General features: G+C 50.7%; 1 protein-coding gene across 2 annotated transcripts in view; it reads left to right on the forward strand.

Moving 5' to 3' along the window:
- Nucleotides 1-11327, forward strand: part of Slco2b1 (solute carrier organic anion transporter family member 2B1) — a 46119-nt gene extending 34792 nt beyond the window's left edge. For both annotated transcript variants that reach the window (XM_057756407.1, XM_057756408.1), the window contains exons 9-14: nt 1730-2087; nt 3995-4160; nt 6375-6538; nt 8124-8188; nt 8492-8612; nt 9461-11327. In XM_057756407.1, coding sequence (XP_057612390.1) covers nt 1730-2087; nt 3995-4160; nt 6375-6538; nt 8124-8188; nt 8492-8612; nt 9461-9596 — 1010 coding nt within the window. In that variant the 3' untranslated portion in view covers nt 9597-11327. The remainder of the gene's footprint in view (nt 1-1729; nt 2088-3994; nt 4161-6374; nt 6539-8123; nt 8189-8491; nt 8613-9460) is intronic.
- The last annotated feature ends 1543 nt before the right edge of the window (nt 11328-12870 follow it).

The following is a 12870-nucleotide window of genomic DNA, read 5'->3' on the forward strand; positions in this document are numbered from 1 at the left end:
CCTGGAGTGAGATCTCCTACCCGCCTACCCCACTCTAAATGCTAGCTGAACACACCATTTGGAGGCAGGAGACTAGGGACTTGAACTGGATGCATTCCACAGTGTTAGCCCCTGTTCAAATCTCCTGGTCTGACTTTATTTTCTGGCTCTGAAGGAAATAGGCCCCAGGCCATGAGGATAGGGACTAAGCTACTTTGACTATGCTCTGAGGACAGCTAGAACATGCCTCCTATAACACAAAGACAATGGTTCTGGTTGGACAGGAGTAGAATGACCTCTATGGCTTTGTCTCTCCTCACCAGCACACCCTGGTTTCTCTTCCCCTCTTCCCCATACCTTATGTTTAATAGTGGAAACCCTATGTGTCAGAACAGAAAGTGTCCTTGGACATCCCTGAGAACCCCTACTCACCAGGACACTGAACCCAGCAGGGACAGGACCTACCTGCCATTCTGAACTCGAAGGTTTAGCCCTTTCAGGGAGGGCAGCTGAATGAGGCAATGAGGCAGGAAGCAGGAGCTGCCCAGAGCCTGGGGAGGTCCCCAGCGCCAGTCTTCAGGCTGGAGTCCTGACCATGCCCCTACTGGACATTCCTCTCCAAGTCCCCTCATTCTCTAGGTCATAACTCTTAGCTTGATTAATAAACAACCAGAGACAGAGATTGGGGTTCAATCTGAAGGTCAGAAAAGCAAAGCAGCCAGCCGCCAACTCTTACTTCTGCCTCAGTCAGAAATGGCGATCTTGCCTCCAGGAATCTCAGAATGAGACCGTGTCTGTGAGCTGTCTCCTACCATCTTATATTCCTCTCTAGGGCTGGGATTAAAAGCGTGCACCACTGGTATTAAAGGCATGCACCGCCCAATTTTGACGGCAAACTAGTGTGGCTACTGGGATTAAAGGTGTGTGTCAACACTTCCTGGTCTGTAAGGCTGACCAGTGGGGCGTTTTACTCTCTGATCTTCAGGCAAGCTTTATTTATTAAAATACAAATGAAATATCACTACATAACTCTCTGTTCTACATTCAGGAAGCCTCCTGGCCCAAGGCTGCCCAGGGTTCATTTTCTCTAGAGACCTGAGATTCTGCCCTAGGCTTTTGGACATTTGATCTGGTCCTCACTCATTAAACAACATTTATAAAATGACCGGCGTGTCCTGGGCTCTAGAGATAAAGAAGTTGATACCATTAAAATTACTGCTCTGAAATAAAATGGGGGTGAGGTGGCAATGAAGCAGCTAAATGGGTAAAGTGTGTAATTCGTTCAGTGCTCTCGGGAAACACACTAGTTGTGGGGTATCAGGGCGGCAGTGGCCCCTGGGTTGAAGACCACGAAGAGAGAACTCAAGCCCAGGTTGTCATAGAATGAGCAGAACAAGATGGGTTGTGGGGGAGAATAATTCAATAGAGATGAAAAAGAATCTGCAATGAGACGGGAGTGGATGAACTAGATTCAAATGAGAAGGAATGAGATAGAACTGTATCGAACCCCAACAGAACCGAGCAGAAATAAGCGCGTTAAATAAACTCCCACATAACTCAATGAACTGGAAGACACGAGGAGAATTTCAAAGCAGGAAGCAGGATGGAAGGGAATCACATGTAACAGGATAGCCTGGGACGAACTAGACAGAAATGGAAGGGATGGAAAGGAACGTTAGGGTAGGGGTGAGCAGACATCGGTGGCGTGGCCGACTGCGCATGCTCACCTCCTTCCCGCTTGTCCCAACAGTCTTCCCCAGGGTGCTGCTGAGGATGCTGCGCCACCCCATCTTCTTGCTGGTCGTCCTGTCCCAGGTGTGCATCTCATCCATGGTGGCAGGCATGGCCACCTTCCTGCCTAAGTTCCTGGAGCGCCAGTTTTCCGTCACAGCCTCCTTTGCCAACCTGCTCCTTGGCACCCTCACTATCCCCTTGGCCATTGTGGGCATCGTGCTGGGAGGTGTCTTAGTCAAGCGTCTCCGTCTGAGCCCCATGCAGTGCAGCGTCCTCTGCCTGCTGGGGTCGCTGTTGTGCATAGTGCTCAGCTTGCCACTCTTCTTCATCGGCTGCTCTACTCATCAGATTGCAGGCATCACCCAGAACCTGGGGTGAGTAAGCATATTCAAGGTGCATGGGACGGGTAGGTCAGTGAGCTACCTACCTCTCTCCCCTCCCCTGGGGGCTATCTCCTCCCAACGCCTACAAATCTCATGTCCCTCCTTAGTCTCAGGTACGAGCAAGCAGTGGTCACCGGATGGCACCGAATGCCATAGAAGAGGCATGGATGGACAGAACATGGGGGGCAAGACAACTGAGGCCTGAGAAGGGCTGGAGGTTGAGTCAGGGTACAGCCACCTGTGGGCCAGCAGACGTGGGACAGAAACCACACATAGGAGGCAGGACACAGCATAGCCTGAGGGAAGCTTTTGCTCCCAGTTGAGGTTATAGCTGCCCCAAAACGACATGCCCTATGACTTGGAGAAAGGGGGTGAGCAGGGAGCTGGGCAGTCCTTCTCAAGGAGGCAGAAGAGGTTAAGAAACTCTGTCTTTTCCTACAATGATCTCATTTTCCCTGGAAGGTGTTGTAAGCTTAGTTTGGCCCAGAATCCAACTAGAATTCCCCAATCCTCCTTGGCACAACCTCACTTGGGCTCCATCCTTATCGCTTGGCCCCCTTCCTTCTTCTTCTTCTTCCCCTCTCCTTTTCCCAAACAGCCAGGCTGTCTGGAGTATGACCTTCCATATGCAGAGTGCACCCTAGGCCCTGCAGCCAGGCACTCAGGAAGCCCCAAGTCTAGCAAGGACCAGGTTCTCCCAATGACATTTCAAGTGAAAAGTCAATGGATATTTTACCATCATCTTTTATGATTCATTGGGGAAAGCAATAGCACAATGATAGAACTCATTATAGAGATCTCATGGGGACCCAAGAAACATACAAGGGAAGCCTTGAGCCTGCTGGGTGTGTAAGAAACCTTGGCTCTGGGCAGATGTCCATAGTGCTAGTTGTTCAGGAACTAGCTCACTCAATTGGTCTCAGACCGTGCTGCCTGCCTTTGTTTCCTTCCTTCCTCCTCCTCCTCCTCCTCCTCCTCCTCCTCCTCCTCCTCCTCCTCCTCCTCCTCCTCCTCTTTCTCCTCTTCCTCAGCTCTGCCATGGCATCTCACTCCTATTCTCACCAAAGTTCTTACAAGTTAATTCATGGGTTCTGGGTTCTAATTCACTGAAGCTCTTGGAGGCCAATCGAGTTTCCGTCTTATGTTCCGTTGAGTCTCCATGTGATCTCTATCATGGGTTCCATCATGATACCCACTTCACTGATGATACAGCGTCACCTGGCAAGGGTGCTGTGTTTCCTTCTAGCATGATGCCAGGTCAGCTATACCCCAAAGCCATCCTCTTGTCCCCACCCCAGGGTAATCACCCCCCACAACTCAGCCTCTCTTTGGGCTCCTGCCTGCCCTCCAATTTCTCCTGCTAGGGAGAGAACATCTCTAGTCCGGTGGGGGCACTTGACACAGGGAGCGGGACAGGAGAACGAACACAGAGGTTATGAGAATTCAGGAGGGTGTCAGTGAGAAGAGAACCCAGCCCAGCTATTAGAGAAATTAAGGTCCCAGAGGAAGCCAGGCACAGGTTGGAGACACCACAGCTGGGTGGTCTGCTTGCGGGGGGGGGGGGTCACAGCTGTACCTTGCTGAGACAAGGCAGCGATTCACCTCGTAGAGAGACACTCACTTCTGGGAGGAATTTCTGTTGTGTTCCATCCAAGCACAGGGATATTGGCCGGAGCTTCCAGACATGTGGAATCCAGGGTTGGAAGGATGCGTTGCAGACTCTGGCCCAGACTTTTCACTCCCCCGATTAGAAAGTCCCCCGAATTTCAGTGTTTCTCCCTCAGGGAAAAGCTGCAGCTGAAATCGCTGGCCACTGCTCTCAGAGTAGGAGCCAGGCTGCAGAGAGGGCCCTGAGAGAAGAGAGCCCAGCCAAATACATTTGCCTTCTCTCTGTCTAGTGCCCAGACAGAGCCAAGCCTGTTTCCTGGCTGTGCAGAACCCTGTTCCTGCCAATCGGATGACTTTAACCCTGTTTGCGACACCAGTGCCCACGTGGAATACATCACGCCCTGCCATGCAGGCTGCACGGGTCATGTGGTCCAGGAGGCTCTGGGCAAAAGCCAGGTGAGGCCAACCTCCCACACAACCTCTGCCTCCAGGCCCCTTCCCCTCCTAGTCTGTGCTGCCTATCACTCTGCCCTCTGTCACTGCCTTGTTCCTCCGCTTTGACTGGAGCAGAACATTATTCTCTTGGTAAGTGTCATTGCCAGTCAGGGCCAGGGAGAGGAGCCACAGCTGACTCCCAGCTGTGGGTCTGCTCAAAGAAATGACCCACGTGGACTTCAGGCTGCAGGAGGGCAGACGTTGTCCCTACCAGCACATATAAGAGTAGAGGGGACACAGCCCACTTGGGAGGGTCCCAGAGAGCCCCCCAAAAAGCAGAATGTATAACAAATCTTCCAAGGGCATTAGACAAGCAAGGACTTGGGATGGGAGGGCTTTCCAGGCAGGAGCAATAGCATAAGAAGAGATTTATGTACATAAGCTTCTTGGACCCCAGGCCCTGCATGAAAGGCTTACCTTGGTGAGCTCACTAACAAGGAAGCAAAGAGCCACAGTGCCTAAGAGACATTAAGCATTCATTTTTATTCTGCCCATTGTACAGATAGGAAATAAAGGCCTAGGGAAGTACCAGACAGTGGCCAGGGTCTTATACCAGAGTGGTACTAGAATCCAGGACTCTGGCCCCCAGTTCACCCTATACTGGATTCAGAGGTGAGGGTCAGCACTTGGGGACAGCTTTCCAGCTGGCGATTATCTCCTGTCATGTGTACACGTGTACCTCCTTGTTGGGATCTGGGATCGGCTGGTCCAGCCGCAGTACACTCAGGTAGGTGACAGAGTGAGAAGGGGGAAGGTAAACACTGTCTGGACCTCAGGCTTATAAGGCAAAGTCATTCCTGTGGGAAAGACTAGAGACATCTGTAAGAACTTCTCACCATGGACATTGATGCCTATGAGAGAAGTTTGGGGAAGAATCTAGAAAACAAAGTGTCTAACCTTGGTGTCCATCCCAGATGTCCTCCTAAGCAAAGGAACAGTGGGGGCTACCATGCCAGTCCCCTGCTTTGGCATGTTTCTCCCTTACCTGGCTCAAGGTGTCACCAGTCCTGTGGGTTACTTGGCATGTAACTGAAGCCCAAAGGCCACTTTTAAGTAATGCAAAGTGGTGAGGACTTAGAGTTCTGTCAGTACAGCCTGGTCACGCCTATCACGCCTATCTGCATGGCAATAGGTAGATATCTTGGCTTGCCGGCAATCCGAGCCCCAGTGTCCTTCCCTCAGCCATCCCCCCCTTCTCATCTTTCACTGACTACCTCCTAAAGACCTCCACCTTAAAATTCCTTCCCCATACACCCTGAAAGTGGGATCTTCTGCTTGCTCATCCAGTCCATCCCAAGAGCCACTGAGCTCGGATCCTTCCAAGGCCCCTAGATAACACCTTGGGTTTCTCAGCCCTTCTCAGATTGGGAATTAACCGAGATTCCTGTAAGAAGTAGGAGGCCCCCAGGACCACCTGTGAGAACTGATGGGACCAATTCCTGCACACCTGACTGGGGACCATGGTAACTGTGGTCCATCTGTCAAGAAGGTCTGACCCGGGGCTACAAAGATAGATCAATGGATAAAAGTGATTGCTCTTGCAGGAGATCTGAGCTCAGTTCCCAGCCATATGTAAATTCCTCTCCAGAGTATCTGACATCTTCTTCTGGTCTCCATGGGTATCATCTCTCTCTCTCTCTGTCTCTCTCTCTCTCTGTCTCTCTCTCTCTCTCTGTCTCTCTCTCTCTCTCTCTCTCACACACACACTCACACACACACACACACACACACGAACACATAGACACTCTGACCAATAGGACTCCATGGGTATCTACACACACACACAAGCGAACACATAGACCCTCTGACCAATAGGAAAAAGAAAAAGAAGCCCCAGCCCTGCTCCTTACAGGCACCAAAGGGTCACTGGTGGCCAAACCACTTTCTGGTATTTCTACCGTTGGAAGTTCTGCAGGCTGCCACAGGGCTCACCTAGGGATAGTCTCTCTGCGTCACAGCTGTGGCCCAGGCTAACCCCAGTCCGTCTGCCTCCAGGCACCTTGCTTGACTCAAGTGATCACAGATCAACCAGTCATCAGAGTCGGGGACTCCAGCCAGCTCTGCCCTGCTGGCTGTAGACACTCGGGAGCAGAAGCGTCCCAGGCCCGAGACCCTTGGCCAGCTGCTGTTCTTGGAGGCTCCTGAAGGTCCGTCTTCTCATTCTCCTCCCTCCAGGTTTTCTACACCAACTGCAGCTGTGTAGCAGGAGGTGGCTCCGTGCCTGCAGGTTCCTGCGAGTCGGCCTGCAGCAACCTGGTGCTGCCCTTCATTCTCCTGACCAGCCTGGGAGCGATGGTGGCCAGCGTCACCCACACACCTTCCTTCATGCTCATCCTAAGGTGACAGCAGGGTCGGCAGGGTGGGGATCAGGACGCTTTCACCACAGCCAGCATGGGACAGTGGAGGGAAGAGTTGAAAGAATGAGGCCACTTGAGCGTCCTAGCTCCTGTCCTGTCTTCATTCTCCGGCAGCCTGAGGACACGAAGCTTTTTCTCCCATCATGTAGACAAGGAGCCTGGGCTCAGAGAAGTTCAGAATCTGGGGCTCGTTTTAAAGCCTAGATGTTTCCTTGCCCCGGAGTAGGAGAGGTTTGTCACTGATCTGGCCTCCCTGATGGGGGACATCCTACGGGAAAGAAGAGGTGGATCTAACCTCTGGCAATGGATGGGACACAGTGGGATGTTTAGGAAACCAACAAAATCCCTGTGAGATGGTCGTGTGCACCCCTCAAGGTTCTGAGAATAAAGACCTACTGCGGTCCCGGGATGTTCAGGGTGCTGCTTCTAAGATCTCCCTATCCTTGTCCTAAGAGTGCCCATGGGTCTAGCAAGTTGTCATCTATGGTAGTCCTAGGGTAGGGACTGGGACAAGGAAATCTGAGAGCAAGATAATTCTTTTGTCACTCTGCTGGGACTTCTCTGCTTGCTATCAACAGTCAAGCAAATTAGAAAGGAATATCAGGTGCCGAGTGTGATGGCACGTGCCTTCAATCCCACCATTCAGGACTCAAGGGCAGGTCATCTCTGTGAGTTCAAGGTCTGACTGGTCTGTATAGTGAGTTCCAAGGTAGCCAGGACTGCATCGAAAGACCTTGTCTCAAGAAAAAGAAAGAGAAAAGAAGAAAGAAAGGATGTTAAAAGATGGAGGGTCAGTGGGTCGGTGGTGGCACACACCTTTAATCCCAGCACTCAGGAGGCAGAGACAGGCAGAGCTCTGTGAGTTCAAGATCAGCCTGGTCTACAAAGTGAGTTTCAGGACAGGCTCCAAAGCTACAGATACAGAGAAACTCTGTCTCAAAAAACAGGAAGGAAGGAAGGGAGGGAGGGAGGGAGGGAGGGAGGGAGGGAGGGAGGGAGGGAAAAGAGAGAAAGAGAAAAAGAAAAAAGGTGGAGGGTCCAAAAAGCAGGCTGGCATGAAGGAGAATGTATAAGGAGCATGCCTGAGGAGAGCCGTGAATGCAGGCCGTGGTGACTTGATTCCTGGTTCTAACCCCAACAGCTGGCAATCCCCTTACTTGCAGAATAGGCCTGGTGTCATGCCCGCCTCTCAGGGATGAAGTGACCTGATTGCAGGATCCCTGAGTTATGGGGAGCACTCCCTAAGTACCAGCTGCTGGATATCCCAGGCCATAGGGTTACAGAGCTGGGAGAACTGGACCTGATGCATGGCTGTCCCAGGTCTCTCAGTGGCGATTCCCATGGGACTGTGGAACGGGGTTGACTACAGTGGTGTCTGTGAGCCTGACAGTTGGTATATGGGCCTAGGATGCAGGAGACTCGACTCTGTAAGTTGAGGGGTGACAGGTATAGACTCTGAGCCTCCCTCACCTCCCCGACCTTCAGCTGTGGGGAGAGTGGCATGGAGGATGGAAACCTCCTGCTGCACGGTGCACACACCCTCACACAACTGTGTCTTTCTTGGTAGAGGAGTGAAGAAGGAAGATAAGATCCTGGCAGTGGGGATGCAGTTCATGCTTCTGAGAGTACTGGGTAAAGAGCTTGCCCGGGGACCCTGGTGGTGGTAATGGGCATCCAGATGTCTTCTGTGTGCCAGGCCCGGGAAACGCAGGGCTGCATGGGGTAAGAAGATCTGACCATGCATTTGGGGGTGTTGTGCCTTGGCCACACCAAGCCTGATGGAGGCTCCCTCCAGATACATGCTAAAGAACACCTGGAGGTCAAAGAAAGACTCCTGAGCCAAGAGACTCAGCACTCTTGTGGCTTGCATGAGCTAAGGGTGGGGAACCGGGGCATGGTGACCCTCTGCTGCCCCCTGAGCCTCTCCTTCCCTAGCTTGGATGCCCAGCCCTGTGATCCATGGTAGTGCCATCGATACCACCTGTGTGCACTGGGCCCTGAGCTGCGGGCGACGAGCCGTCTGCCGCTACTATGACCATGACCTGCTACGAACCCGGTAAGTACGAGGTGGGAAGGTCTGTGTCGGTGCACACCCACCCTGCAAACCCCAGGCTACCTCTAAGAGAGATCTCATGCACCTGGTCTGGAACTCCCAGTCCCTAATCTTCCTACCTCTGCCTCCCAAGGGCTGGGATCACAGGCATGTGCCACTAAATCCTGGGTTGTTTTGTTTTGTTTTGAGTCAAGACCTATTGCTATGCCTAGGCTGTTCTTGAACTCACTAGGTCAGCCAGATTGGCCTTGAACTTATGACAAACCTCCTGATTCGGCATTTCAAATGCTGGGATTTCTCATATGAGCTACTGCACCTGGATAGCTCCCTTTATGGGAGCTAAAGAGGCCCCAGATTCTTATGACAGAGCCACCTCTAAGCCATCATACAACAGAGTCACTGTGGGAACCTAGGGGAGAGAGCCCTGTTCCCTCCCTGGGGACTCAGTCTTTTTATCTGTACAAATGGAGAGCTCAGAGATATCCCAAAGGTATGGGTATCATAGGCTGGGAGAACTTACAACAAGGGGGGTGGTCACCTGTAGCTCTGAACTATGGGACACAGTTCCTGCAGGTTGGGATGACAGTCTAGGGAGGCTTTGCCAACCAGGGGCCTTCAAGAGATAAGTAGAAGAGGCCTAGCCCAAGTCATACATCTGTCAGTGACAGAGTAAGAGGAATATTTAGTCTCTCCCACACATCCCAGGGTCCCTGCAGAACTTCCCCTGTCCCCCCAGATCTCAGTGTCTCTAATTGTACCATGTCTACTAACCCCACCATCCCCACCCTGAAGCTAAAGCCAGTCCCTGAAGAGTGGGCTCCTGAGTTCAAATTTCCTCATTCTTCCCCCAGGTTCATCGGCCTCCAGTTCTTCTTCAAAAGTGGGTCCCTGGTGTGCTTTGCCTTAGTCGTGGCCATCTTGAGGCAGCAGAACAAAGAGGCCAGCGTCAAGGCCACTGTGAAGAGCATTGACCTACAGCAACTGTAAGCATCAGAACCAGAGCAGAAACCCAAGGATCCAGGAGGTCAACAGTTCCAACCCCACCCTGGCCAGGCATGGCAGGCACAACCATGCATCGTCTGAGCCCTTTGCCCAAGATGGGGCATCAGAAGTGCCATGTTCCAATGCTGGTTCCTCCACTAAACTGTGAAGTGACTTTGAACAAGCTTCTAACTTTGCTTGCTCTTTGGAACCAAGGAGTTGTGTTGTGTCAACAGGTCATTGCTCCCCCAGCCAGATGACCAACTGGGAACCAAGCCTTGTTGGTGAGAAGGAACTGTACGGCATCCCCCCATCCCCATTCTAGGATAGGGAGGTGCCCCAGCTCTGCCACTCATGAAGACCCTCTCCAAGCTTAAGTAGGAGAGGATTCCAGCTCTCGGGCTCCAGCTGTGCACATCTGTGAAGGCCTCCTCCCCAAGCCCAGGCTGCCTTCAAGAAGTGTCTATTTGGCGCCCCCTGGAGGCAGATTCCAAAGACGAGATTAAGAAGAGCCCCAAGAACAAGAAGGAGGCATGTAGGCAAGAACCTTAGCTGGGGTGGGAGAAGAGCTCTTTCATTCAGATTTTGCAGCTTTTGTCTTTAGGGAGCCACAGTTGTGGAAAGGAAGGAACTCCATCCTTTCCTTTAGAGGTCTTGTAACTTCAGAGACCAGTTTGTATTCAGAGTTGCTCCTACTGAATGGGCATTGTCAGGATCTCACACGCTGACCAGGGGCTACCAAAGTCACTGTGGCTTTGAGGAATAGAATCCTAGACCATATCCCTGGGGCTTTGTAGCTAATACCTGATTCTGTGATAGCCAAGTCGGGTTGACCTCTTGTTCTCTGAGATCAGTGTGAGGTCTAGGGGCAGAGAAGGACAAAGCCCAGCTCTGCACAGTGAGCTATGGTACAGCACTCTTGAGTCAGAATCCCTGGAATCCCCAATTCTTTTCCAAGTTAGGCTTGGTCCGGCTTTCTGACCAGTCTTATCTGGCCTAGCTGCTTCCAGGCAGTATAAGGACAAGCCTTGATCTGCTTCCAGCCCAGTTTATTGCCACCACACTGCCTCCACCACGTGGCCATGAAGAGAGGGGAGAAGGAGCTAGCAGTAGCCCCTACCCTTGTGCCTAGCTCTTAGCTATAGGACAAGGTACTTGTCTCCTGTGCAGAAGGGACTATAGAAGCCTATGCCTACCACACATCTGTGACCAAGCATTGGGAGACAAGAAGATCAGGAGAAGGAGCTAGCAGTAGCCCCTACCCTTGTGCCTAGCTCTTAGCTATAGGACAAGGTACTTGTCTCCTGTGCAGAAGGGACTATAGAAGCCTATGCCTACCACACATCTGTGACCAAGCATTGGGAGACAAGAAGATCAGGAGTTCAAGGTCATTCTCAGCTACACAGTGAGTTTGAGTCTAACCTGGGCTACATGAGAATGTTTCAAAAAGTCCAAAAGGAATAAAGAGAAGAAGAGAAGAGAAGAGGAGAAGAAAGAAGAGAAAAGGGAGGAGGAGAAGAGAAAGACGAAGAGCCTAGTCGCTATTTTATCCTGCAGTTGAGTGTTTAACCAGTATCTGAGCCTACACTAATCAGTGCCAAGAATTTTGAAGTCTCTTCCACCAAGACAAGTCTGTTAGCAGGTTTTCATTCTGTTGTTTCTCCTGCTCCCTGGGTCGTACAGGAATAATCTGGCCATATACATACGGCTTATTATTAAATTTGTCTTCATATAATGCCTCTTCCAAGACAAGAATTTATCCTCCTAAACTGCATTAGAGGTTGGCGTCAGGCATGCCGCTTCCAGTTATTTAGAGTTCAGCCTCGCGGAGTTTATTCTCTCTGACATCTTGCATTGTTTTCTCTCTTTATATTCTGGACTGATTTTTCCCTTTGGCTGGTTTATTTCCTCCAGTAATGATTTCAAAAATGGGATACAATCATGAGGCTGTCCGAGTCCTCACCTGTCTCCATCATCACTCACATTTTACAGAAGAGAAATCACCTCAGAAAGGCTAAGCGATTTGCTTGGGGCCATGATAATACATATATAATTCTATGATTAGATACATACACACATACATTAAATAAGGGTGGGGCCAGAGCTGGATCCATATTTGTAGAAACTGAAGCTAACACAACTCAAAAGAGTTCTCTTTATAAAATAAAAAAGAGAAAGAAAGAAAGAAAGAAAGAAAGAAAGAAAGAAAGGGAGAAAGGAAGGAAGGAAGAAAGAAAATAATGAATGCAACTTAACCATGTAGGCTGTGTCTCCTTAAAATACCTGAGACCAGAGTATTTTGGATTTGAGATCTTTCCACATTTTGAAATATTTGCATCATTATAAAATCTCTCAGGAATGAGGACCCTAATCTAAACACAAATTCATCTTGGTTTCATGCACACATCCTGAAAGTCATTTTATGCAATACATTTAGAGCTCCCGTGTGTGATGAAGACCCTGAAATCAGGTTGAAATATTCCATGCGTGCAGTTACATTTGCATTCAGGAAGTTTGAGTGTTAGAGCCTTTCAAATGGTGGGTTTCATGTTCAGAAGTCAGCCTTTACAAAATTAGATACGAAAGTAAACATGTCCCCAGAATGGGGGAAAAACCCACTCCATCCAGAAAAACAGTGTATTTTTTTTTAATCAAATAATTCCCCTGCATGCCTGTAATCCATCCACACACACCTTCATGGTTAGGATTCTCCACAGACTGGCTTCCAGCTTCATACACATTCATATTTCTCCATTTCTCCTCCACTCCTTTTATGTTTCCAGGGCCACAAGCCACGGACAGAAGCCACGCCCTCAGTGTTTCCCTCTTCAACGTCATAATGCCAAATGGGGTGGGCAGTGGCTGGGGAGTTCCCCAGAAGCCACTCTCTGCAGAGATGGCTGCCGTGACTTCCCTAGGCATAGCAGTAACTGGGGTGGACATACGTATATCTTGGGGACCCCCATCTCCTCCTTGCCCAGGTCCTAGAAGCCAGAAGCCACTTGCTGAGCCACAGGGAGGCTAGAGCTGGAAGAAGTGGTTCAAGTGTCTTCCCTTTGCATGTTTCCCACACTGAGAAAAAGCGGCATTTCTTGCATGCCTCACTGGGTCTGAGGAGCAGCCCAGATGCCCACCAAGCATTCACCTCCCTGGAAGCTGGCTTCTGGGGGACCCAAGGGATGGAAATTAAACTTCATCCCACTAGGACTTGGCCCTTGGGGAAGCTGAGAGCTGGGGACCACACCTTTGTCCATGAGTTTAAACTCTTCTGCTGGTCAGG

This window comes from Chionomys nivalis, chromosome 23, assembly GCF_950005125.1.
Source record: "Chionomys nivalis chromosome 23, mChiNiv1.1, whole genome shotgun sequence".
NCBI classification, from domain to species: Eukaryota; Metazoa; Chordata; class Mammalia; order Rodentia; family Cricetidae; genus Chionomys; species Chionomys nivalis.